The sequence below is a fragment of the Acanthaster planci genome, linkage group LG08 (genome assembly GCF_054643075.1).
Source record: "Acanthaster planci isolate LZ-2023a linkage group LG08, COTS_SCS, whole genome shotgun sequence".
Classification (NCBI taxonomy): Eukaryota; Metazoa; Echinodermata; class Asteroidea; order Valvatida; family Acanthasteridae; genus Acanthaster; species Acanthaster planci.
In genome coordinates this window covers 4,898,066-4,909,828 of record NC_141784.1, presented here as the reverse complement: position 1 = coordinate 4,909,828, position 11,763 = coordinate 4,898,066, and the positions used below count along the sequence as shown (strand labels likewise).

At 40.3% G+C, this 11,763-nt stretch overlaps 1 protein-coding gene across 1 annotated transcript; it reads left to right on the top strand.

Moving 5' to 3' along the window:
• The first annotated feature begins 359 nt into the window (after positions 1–359).
• Positions 360–9,865, top strand: LOC110974581 (myeloid differentiation primary response protein MyD88-like). Its single transcript, XM_022226327.2, has 6 exons — positions 360–1,401; positions 1,883–1,954; positions 2,111–2,182; positions 5,732–5,909; positions 6,437–6,528; positions 6,725–9,865. Exons 1-6 carry the CDS (start codon positions 603–605, stop codon positions 6,871–6,873), a joined length of 1,362 nt encoding a protein of 453 aa, XP_022082019.2. The 5' UTR covers positions 360–602; the 3' UTR covers positions 6,874–9,865.
• The last annotated feature ends 1,898 nt before the right edge of the window (positions 9,866–11,763 follow it).

Below are 11,763 nucleotides of genomic sequence, written 5' to 3'. Positions count from 1 at the left end.
TATAGCTGACGCAAAAGCGCAGATCATTCCAATTTCAAAAAGGGTATCCTATTCTTAGTCGAACGTTACACGTCACGGCAATCCTTTTCTTAATGTACTATTTGCAGAACAAACTAAAATGTTAACATTTGGTATTTTTAGGCATTTAACTAACAAAATCTTTGGACTTTTTTCCTCTACTTATTAGGTTTTAAAACGTTTAAAGCTTCCTCTCTCTACCTATGTTGTGTGCTGTAAAACAGTGCGCTGGCCAATGCTGGCCGGTAACTAGACGTAAAGACGCTCGTTTTACACGTTATTCGCCTGCCCAGCGCCATACGATCTAGGCGTGATTTATTAAAGGCTAACTCGAGCTCAAAATAAGCTTAGCACGTTCGTTCGTACGTACGTAGGGTACGTCATCGCCATTGTGCAAAGTTTCCTATCGCACACACACTGCACGATTTCGTCTTTCTAAACCGCTGAATGAGGAGATTGACGCAGCTGGGGAATAACTGACACGCCTGAACGGACATTAGACCCTTTTTTGCATAGCGACTCACTTGACTGACATCGACACTGTAATCTGCAGGGTTGAACCCACACGTTCCTCTGCATTCAGAATGTCTACGAGTCCTGCATTTTCCGAGAAGCGTGATCAAGAGGCCTCGGCATATTTGTATCCGGGTCGAACACTGGGTGGGAATGCCACCATCGGTACGTGCACGTACAGCAGTCAAGTGGTGACGCCCGTCGACAGTGATACACATAAAACCACAAAGATAGAAACAACCACAGCACTCGGTAGAACTGAACCCACAGCCTGCCTGTTTCCAAACTCGGGCTCATCATCAGCATCGAATAGTTACAGGCCTTGTTCCGATTCCCAAGTCACTGAGTCAGTTAGGTCCAAGCCCACTAGGCCGGGCACTAATGCGAATATGACAAACAGAATGAGTGGTTATGATTACTCACCACACGGCTCAAACACAGAAACGATGTCCTCTATGACAAGTAGCAGATCAACGCAAGCAGATCAACTGAGCAAAGTGGACATGCTTTCAACATGCAGTAGGCCTACTGGCTTGCGTGTAAATCTGCCTTCAACTGGATCTACAAACATTGATGCTAGTGAGTTGGACTTGGAAAAGATTCCTGCAAGGGCACTCAATGTGCCAACAAGGACACGCCTGTCACTCATGTTGAACCCTCCCAAAGTTCTGCACAATGACTGGACGGGGCTGGCTGGAGAGATGGGATTTGAATATGAGGAGATTGAGAACTTTGCACTGGAGAGAGACCCCACAAAGATGGTTCTTTCAGCGTGGACATGCCAACAAGGCAGCACGATTGGAGTGCTGTTAGAAATGCTGCGAGACATCAATAGAGAGGATGTATTAAATGATATTCAGAAACTAGTCGGTATGTATAATGGTCCGCAATAAAATATCTGTTAATGAGCATTTAAGTCACTGTAAATTATTTATTTCTAAGAATGATTGTTATTGTCAGTATTTATTGTTGAATACTGTTAACAATATCAATTTGATCATTAAATACCAAATTCGAGGGAGTTATGACAGTGTTTTATTTTGTTTCCAAAACAAAATGGCAGAGGGTGTTTGTAAACATGTCGGTGGTTAAGTTCAGTTTCATACACAGACATCACTAATTTCCCTTTGTAGTGGTTTATCAGCCATCAGAAAGCAGTACTGTCCTAAAGAGTAAAATTTAGTGTGGAAAATGTTAACGCATTTATGCAGAAACACACAACTGTTCAGACCAGTCTCATAGGGTTTACACAGGGGGTGTTCATGTGTGGAACTCTTTCCAAATTACGAATTGTTCACTTACAGTACATGAATTGTGAGACCATGTGAATCATTCTTATTGTAATTTTCAGAGCGAGATGCAAGCCGATGGCTAGAGAGACGTAGAGGTGACATAACTGGCCAACCAGTCCAAGTGCCCGAGGGTAAGACACTTATGAGATCAAACTAACGGCCTGTAATATTCTTGCGTATTGGGAAGAGCTGATGGCTCAGACGAGTTCTGGTAATGATCAGAATCTTCCTAATAAGGTCATTGATTTATGCAAATGTCTTTTTTCTCCTTTCTGTTTGTATTACAGTGAGTGGAAGCTATCCAAATGTCCCTGAAACACCAGAGTTACGAGGGATAACATTGGAGGATCATGTTTCAGGTAGGACTGAGCAAACTGAATTTGTTGGAACCACGTGTGGTAGGCCCATAACAGCTGGCTTTTGCATTGGGTTTGGCATACCTCAGAAAAACAAAATCCAACAGCCTCTGTGCACAAAGTCCCATATGGGTGTTTAACGTTGTGTGAATGGGGAAGGTTAGGGCCAGAAACCCTTGGGGGCTTAGGGTTAAAGCACCGACTTTGGGCAAGATTGATCACTGAATAATAAACCTATGGTGGATTTTGAGTGGTAACCTAGATGCACGTAACATATATAAATGGCAAGGAGGGCATCGGGTAAAATCGCCCAAGTGGTTAACAAACTGTTGCGTGTCCAACTTGCCCTTGCTTGAAGGGCAAAATGTCATGGCTTGATTTGCTGCAAAGCAAGTCCAGTACATGCATTGATGCAGACGCCTGCCTTCTGTGTTCTGACACTTCACCTACAGACACTCTCGAAAATTGTCATGATACGACCAGTTAAACTCGACACCAGTTTAACTTGAAGCAGCTGTTTTCAGAGATTCAGCTTGCATTTAACAACTTTGATCATCCCTGTTTGACTTTGAGTGAAAATGAAATCGTCAAAGTTGCTGAAGTTGTTTGCTGTGATTTTTTACGCACACACATATTAGATACTACATAACAAAATTTGCCAAGATCGCTGTGGTTATAGTTCCTCACCGCGTTTCCTTTAAAGGTATGAATTTATGCTTACTCCACAATTGTCTAGTGTTTTTAGCGATGATGAGGCACAAGTTAAATATGGACATGTACTCCCCCGGTTGTTAAGCATGGTACTGCTGTGGTCCATTATTTTCCGCTCTGCATAGTTGCTCCTAAAACCATTTTCAAGGAAAATTTTAGATTGAATAATTTTAAATTTGAAAACTTGCTACGCTTGGCACAGTTTTGGAACTTGCATTTTCCAGGAGTGTGGAGTTATGTTATGTTTGTGACCGTCCTTGCAACCGCCCGTAACTAAGTGAATGCCTTCAGTGGTATATTTTTAGGCCCTTTGTTTAGTGGCATAAAGGGAGAACCTAGGCTAGGCGTCATTTCTTTCAGGAAAGTTTGAATAGCATCCAGGTAAGTGTAGGCATTTTGAATCTGCTATTGTAATGATTTGTATTCCTGAAAGCTGTGCACAGTACAATATTTTCCCTTGAGCACAAAACTTTCAGTCAAAGTTTGTCAAGCACAAAAGCAGTGATGATTTAGTCAGCCAAACATTCAGCTCAATAATGAATTTATGTAAACTTTGTATTGCCTACTTATAGAATTGAGTTTTTTTGGCAGAGCATCATGTGAGTAGGTAAATAAAAAGAAATACAATGAGATGCACTTGTCCTTTTACCTATTCTTGAGAATTTCCTGCAAGATGAACTGTTGGCAAATTCACAGAAAAGCAGTACTTTGCAATGCCCCATTGGTACTACGCAATACACATGTAGAATGTCAACAGGTCAAGGGTGTCTTTGTATTACTTCAACCAATTTGTAAACAGATATGGTTTTTCTGGAACAGAATTCCCTAATGGCTGTGAAATTTGATGTATACTTGTACTCGCCTGTACTGTGGGTATTACCCACTGGTGTGGCCATTTTAAGAAGAGCATTTGTCAATTGTGGTTTTCATTGGAAGAAAGTCCATGAATGGGGTCGCATGGGGAAAATGTTGACACATGTACAGGTACATGTCCATGTACTGGTATCCTGCTTCCTAAACTCTGTGTTGCACCATGTTAATACAAGCACGGAAATGTACACGCAGTTTCCTTTTGAAAAAGGAAGTGGTGTCCCGGTTCAGGGATAACAGATGGCCTGTTTCTTACAAATTTATGGCCAACATGGACATGTTCCAGATTTTAATTTCTGAAGATGGAACGGCATTAAATGTAGAGGATATTTCCATCTGGTGCATATATAATGTTGACTTTGGAAAAACTAGTATTTTGTCAAGTGTTCATACGTAAATGAGTTTCAAATTGCAGTGGCTTCACTTTTTCAGAAAATTGTAATGTGTATCACATTACAATTTTGTAATCACACCACCTAGTTAATACATATACTTTTATTTATTTGTGTTATATTTTGTAGGAATCTCTTTGATTTACACCTATGACAATGCAGTATGAAATCCTATCAAACTGAATTTGAATTTTGATAAGGCATTCCCTGATTAGTAGTGGTGAGAATCAGAGGGTGTGGTTGATCTCACACGTCAACCCCCTCCCCGTTTATCTTCAGATGCATGTAGATAACATTTTATTTAAACTATTTTTCACAATAGCATGTTTGTCATGTGAATCCAACTGCTTGGGTTCTTTGACTACTCATAATTTTGATAATCATTCATTATAGTTTACCTGATCTGAATATAGCACCATGCTAAAAGTGAAAGTATATGTGTGTGGCAATATGAATTCATTTACGCTGCTTGTACATGTATATGTAAGCCGGCTTACAATACATGTATGCAGGAGGTAAACTTATGCTGTGCAATATGTAATACATGTAGCTGTGTGAAACTCTTGTCGATACTAGGACAGAGTGTTTTGCCTTCTAGAACCATTACCCAGAGTGGATTTCAGTTTGAACAGTGAAATATTTTATTTGACTCAAGAAATAATAAACAGAGGTACATGAATTACCGTGTGCATTTACAAGAGTGGGGAAGTAAAGATGCCTAAAAGCTCAGGAATGCCTTAACGCTGAAGAAAATGTCCTGATTGAAGCTGCGAACTGGAAAACACTCTCAGAACCCTGGACACAGACTTGGTTAAAAATGTCACGAGATTAAAAGCAAAGTTCATGTACACTGTATCTGGACAAGCTAGGAAAGAATAGATTAGTTGAGTGAAGCAAAGGAATCATGCATTACATGTAAGGAGAGGGTCTATAGATATCATTGTGAGAAAAAGATTTATGGGCAAATAACAAACATACAGTATGGCATGGACTCCTGAAATGACCGCCCTGGTGTTAATTTCATGAAACTCATTGTTTTACGGTACAATGCCACAAATAAGTGACCCGCTAGAATCATTTGAATCAAGCACATGTATGGATTTGTACAATATATCTTCCCAATCTCATATTTTGCAACAGTCCACGGGGCACTGCCAATTTATTTGCCTCAGCAGGTAGTGTGCTGTGGTCAGAGATCAAGGGCAGTGGTCAAGTTGTGTGTGTGTGGGTGTGCAAAACAAAATGGAGGATTACTTTAGTGTGTACAAAAGTGTCTGCTGTAGGTGACTCAATGCCATGCGTGATGGATGAACCTGGCTGCGGTCCCTGTGTATGCAGATGGCCAGATTGTGTTTACAATGTACATGAACTAGTGTGGTAATTACAGCCATGCTGCAATCAGTCATTGTTATGTTGTCCTTGTGACACGCCCAAGTATGATTTGGGCATAACATGATGACTGTTTCCTGCATTTAGCTGGTGAGTAGTCCACACTCATCAAATATTGAGTAAAGAAGTTGCCGGATCTCGTGCACAACCACCTTATGAAATGCACTGTCCTTTCCTCTGTGTTCCACAGGCCCTCCGGAGGTTTTTGATGCCTATGTCTGCTTCACTGATGCAGACAGGGAGTTTGTGAAGGAAATGATGACAGTCCTGGAGAAAGAACCCTACAACCTGAAACTGTGCATTGATTTTAGGGACTTAGTGCCTGGAGGTTCCTACTCAACCATCACAGCTGAACTCATTGAGAACAGGTATTCCCAAGCCCCTTTAAGTGTTGTTTGTAACTATACCGTTGGAATGTCTTTTATGATGTAATGTACATGTGCGTGTAACTACATGTACTTCCTGTTTGGAGGGGAATCCCCTTTAATTAACAAATGCTGATGAATCATGCATGGATGTAAATAAACTTTTGTGCGTGCTCACAGATGCTTTGCTAAAAGCAAAGTTAAAACACTTACGTGTACTACTTGTCCATGGGTGTTAGAGGCAAATTGTGAAGCAATTTGACGATTTTCATGTGAAAACTGTTAAATTCACCTGCAGGGTGTGTTTATGAAACTCGACCTGTGTCCTGGGAGAAGTGATTGGGATTATTTTTCTTGCATCTTCAAAAATGTTCCCCAAAGCATACTCAACACTTCCACTTTTATGCAGTGTGACTTTACCAAAAGGCTGATCTTTCTCCTAGAATATGTCCCTATTCTCAGCCATGGTACCCTCTTTTGCCTTGTTCGTGGAGTTCATGTAATCCTCTTTCTCTAATCCATTCTCGTAGATGTAAGCGTATGATCATTGTGCTGTCCCCGGATTTCTTGACGAGTGAAGACTGCAACTTTCAGACCAAGTTTGCTCACAGCATTGCCCCAAGTAAGTCAGAAGACATCACTTTCGAACTAGTACCATGCAACCGACTTTGGCTTCTCCTAATGTTAGAGGAGGCATATGCATATGCATGTAGGGGCCCTGTCATTTGCTTGATCAATCCCAGCAAATGAATCCATTGTACGTCATGGCGCTTAACATTCAGTGGGGCCTCAAATTGATTTTGCTCATTTGTCTGCAGGTGCACGAAGCAAGCGTCTGATACCTGTGATGGTAGAGAACTGCAAACCGCCCAACATCCTGCGCCATTTAACAATCTGTGATTACACCAAGAAAGATCTAAGACAGTGGTTCTGGCGCAGACTGTACAGTGCTCTCACCAAAAAGTAGTCACCTTACTGTGCTGCACCAATGGCTTGTCATTGAGGCTACATGCAGGCCCTCTGGGCAAGTTGTACATTTGTAAATATGTCTAGCCTTCCCCTAAACATAAAAATATGGAGTTTTATCTAAAACTGTGTATATTTCATGAGGGTTTTCAATTTTTTTACAGTATCATTGTAACAGAGTCATAAGTACTTTTGATGCAGTTTTCAAATACATGTTTGTATTATTCTCACATGCACCGTACAGTACAGATTATAAATGCTGTTTTTCAAAGTGTGATGTGGGAGCTTTTTAATTTCATAATTTGTGAACTCTTTGTGCACACATTTTATACTCTTTCACTATTTGAAGAATATAAACATTATGAACGTTAGTGCACAGTTGTTTGAATGTTACTGTCATGAATACCTTCACTTGTGAAACATTCAAGAAAAATACTGCATTTCATTTGTTTAAATACAATTAGTTGTCAGCATAAACTCTTCATCCTCATATGACATACATATGACATATAAATTTGGATAGTATACATTAATGTACATTGTAATTGTACATGTGTGTCTCTGGTTCACCGTGGACATTGGGCCCTCTCTGGCTGTGTAGGAAAGTGCACATGTATACAACAAAGTGTGACATCATCAGCACATAGGCCTATTGATTGAAGTGCATGTCCAGTGTGAGGTGCTTGAAATATATAGCAGTATAAAACTAGTTAGCAGTTTGATTTGATTTGTTTACTTGCAAGTGATTTTTATCTTTGTCATGATGAATTAGGGAACACCTATATTCTGCATCTTGTTCTGAAAGAGTGTGGTTTACTTCCTGTGCGTACATCTGTTACAGTTACTTGTGTGCATTGCATTTTGATAGTCTGCCATTTTTGTCATTGTTATTTATTGCCTTTGTACTGGTATCAGGTACAGGAAAGTTGTAGTTTATAAGCAGATACGGTTGATTGCACATTTGGGGACGCCTTGACTGGAAACCCAGGAAATCCTGGTCTAAACATAGTACCTGCATGAAGTTGATACGCCCACTCACAGCCTGTGGGAGGGTGGAGGGACTGTTCACGTTTGTAATTATGACGATCAGGCATAGTGAAACTGAATGAGTCCACAGGATAGAAAGGATTTCTCTTCAAACTGTGACAGGGACTCTCCCCTGAAACGCCAACCACCTGAGTCAGAACTTGACTAGGGTGGAGGATGTTTGTCCACCTACAGTGCACTTACAGGTGTTTGTGTACACAGATCCACGTGAAGTAAGTAACAGCTTTGGAGGACAAGTTAGTTGTTTCTCAAATGTATTTTTTGTTCTCTCATACCCTAAAAAAAAATCAGTAGTTTTGATCTGTTTTACACCTGAGTGTTGCATTTCTTTTAGTTTTGTTGGGCAAGGCTCTAGTGTCTAATATTGTACACAGACAGTGAGTCAACTCTCTGTTAAGTGGTAAAGGTACACCATGTTGATTGGATAAGCACTGTTAGTTATTAATTTCATATCTTTCACCTCGTGGAAACCAGGATATTTTGCTAATCAAGTATTGCATTAACCACTTGGTGCCAGAGTCCCCGGTTTCAGGGACATAGGCTCTATACACGAAGCTGGGGAGCCCAAAGGTGGACAAAAGAGCTGGGCCTTGTCACAAAAGACCATACTTGAAACAAAAGACGGGGCTGCTGGGAATTGGCAATATTTTTTCAGTTTTCAATAGCGGAGGAAATCCTTCATTGTTTTGAAAGATTATACCACTGTTTGTAGCATTCAGTGCGAGCGAATTACCACCGGGGACAAAAGCACTTCAGCATTCTAGTGATGAGCAATACAATACCACTGCATGCTAATCTGGCCCGTATTGAAAAGACGCCAGCAGCGCACTGTGCCAGTTTCGGGAACAAAAGAAAATTACTTAACATCGCACAATCTGGGCTCTTTTCACAAGGTGGCAGGCCTGGCTGAAATACTCAGGCGTCAATGAATGTTGTCTGTCAGATTAGAGACCCACCAAAGGGTCATTTGTGTGGGTGTAAACGTCCAGTAAATGAACTTATGAATTTTTAATGAATTTTGAAAACAGAAAAAAAAAATGAAAAGTCACCCGGCCCAGCAGAATCAACACGGATATGTGGGCCCGGTGTGAAATGGTTAAAATGAATTCGTCATGTTTTATTTTGCTTTCAGTATTATGTATGCCGTGACAAACAAGTCATTCTTTTTTTTTACTTGATGGCCTTCAGTTGATGCGTGGATGGATTTTGAAACAATGTAAAGTCATAGCCCACAATGCAGATTTAACCTCTAGAAGTCATGCCTTGGTTCGTCTATGAGGGTAAGAGTGGATCCTTGTGAGAGATGGGTCGTATTGCATGCTTATTTGAACATGTGACTGTTAGTCAGAATTTGGCATACATGTTGTCATGATGGTGTAACGACTAATGTTACTAACTCTTACAGCATGAACTGTCATACGACAATGCTCTTTCCAGAATGGATGTTTGATATTGTAATTTCATACGTGCATATCCTGCATCCTGTTGATTTATTTCTAGTTTGTGGAAAGGCTTTTTGTTCATAACCAGAAAAGCTCAGATGATTTGAGTCGGATTTAAACAACTGCACATACATGTATATGGAGGTTTGTTATCCAGGTCGCTCAGATGGAATGTACAAAAAAATGTGCATGGAAAAGACCACAGGTATCCGATTGACTTCTTCAAGGCTTATGATAGTCTAAAGAAATGATGTAACATCCACCAGCATGTTTTTATTACCAGTAATACTTTCTGGTGTGAATAAATTCCTACGAGACTTTGTCATGTGCGTTTAGTGTTGACATAATATATATTGTAGTAATATTTAGATGATTTTCTGTAATAAAACTTCTTTCTTGATGGTTCCTTGGCGGTGACCAAGTTGTATCAGTGCTTGTTTGTATGATTGGTTTTGGATGAAGTTGAATAAAGATACCGTACATCACCATTAGTCCTTTTAAAAATGGTTGCATTTTGTTTCCCTTTTGGTTTTTGTGTGTACCTTATTTCATTGGCAAGAGAGTGACCAGTAGGAGCTGTTTATAAAGTTTGCACATGGGGTGGGGGTGCGGTTGTTCACACTGCATATACTGTGTGGGGGGGAGGGGAGTCATTGACAATTTGTACCTACACAGAGCAACGAAACTGTTTAATGGGTGACGTGTGTGACCGTAAAGTTGCAAGGTCCCTCATCATTTTTTTGCCACCTACTGTGAAAACCAATCAGACGACAATAGGTGGCAAAATTAGGGACCTGGCGACTATATGGTCATGCACAGTTAGACTTGAAACCTGATCTGTGTTACATAAATGCATGATACAACCTGTCTAAAATGAAAATAGGCACAAAAAACCTGTTAGATCTATCTCTCGGTACCATATGGACAGGCAAGTGTGGCAGAGCCAGAAATCTGTTATAGTTTTTGTTAGCGTCTTTTCATAGGAGTAGTGTCCCTCTAAAAATAGAGTTTTTGTTTTGAGTTCCCCTGGATTTTTCTGTAAGTATATCCCCCTGTTTATTTACTTTGGTCCTTGCTTCTACCCATATAACTTAACCCCATGCTCTGGCCACATTAAGTTTCGAAGAGCAGACCAGCAGAGATACCATCATTGTTCATTTGTTCCTCCTAACTTGAGAGTGTGTTTCTACTAAGTTGAGTCAGGTTTCTGTCTGCTTCTATGAGTCAGTGATTGAAAGCCAGCTCTCCTCATTAGGTCCATTTTACGCACTGTGTTGGGTTTGGGTTTTGAGTCTTTGGGTGTTTTTTTTTTAGTCCTTGAGTCATTTTAGTTTTTTGCAATTTTCCTGTACTTTTTTTTCATTCATAAATTTTTTCCCCCTTTTTTGAAGTCAAATATTGGTGTCTGAGTCCTTATTAATTCAGTTTCCTGCGACTTTTCCTTCAAAGATCCTTGGTTTAGTTAGAGTTTTTGTTGTTTTGCAAATTCCCCGTAGTGTGCCATTTTTCCCTGTTACACAAGCAATAAATAGCTATACTGATGCAGCCACACTCTGATGCTCAGCTGACCGTAGGGCCCCCAAGTTCCAAAGGAAAGTGTACACTCATCACTCTCCTGAGGATGATGGCCGAACGTCGAGCTAACACTCAACAGGTCTCCTCCGAACCACACATCAAGTGATAGTTTCCACAGTGTACTCACAAACCTACAGGTCATGAAAGTGCATGTGTTAACAAAGTGTGACTGACAAGTGTAAAAGCCTATATTGTGACTAAAGTAGACAGATTTGACAGAGTCAGTGCACCTCCAAGATCGATGTCAAAGTTTCAGCCAATTATTCTGAACATGTATGCACAAAATTACACGCAATGGGGAGATTTATTTAACTGTTTATACTACAAAATACATAAGCACAGTGTTTAATGGTTTACAACATTGAACATAGAAGTAAAAAACCATGCAGTAAAAGGTTTGTGGAGTGAGTCCAGAAAGTGTTTGCTTCATTTTTATATTTCCCTACTATTATGTACTCTTGGCAACAAGAACCCCGTACATGGTGTTTGAGTGTCATGTCTGATCTCTTTTTCGTCCCACAAAGAATGCCCCTCCCCCAAAAGAAAAACAAACTGTCATCATGTCATCACAGGGCAACTTTCCCTCTGTCTCTCCACCGCTGCGATACCACAATATTCCTTGTTAAAAATAGCAACATCACAGAAGCAGGAATTCAAATTAAAAAGGAACTTAACTATTCAAAGAAGTGATGGCTTCTCATGTCTGTCTTGGGACTGTTCTCATATACCAGGATGCTGTTTAATCCTCTTGTATTTCTTGTTGTCGCCTCTTTTTCCTCAAATCGGTTTTTGCCTGAAATCCAGTTCCCTTCACTTTTCCTTGATCC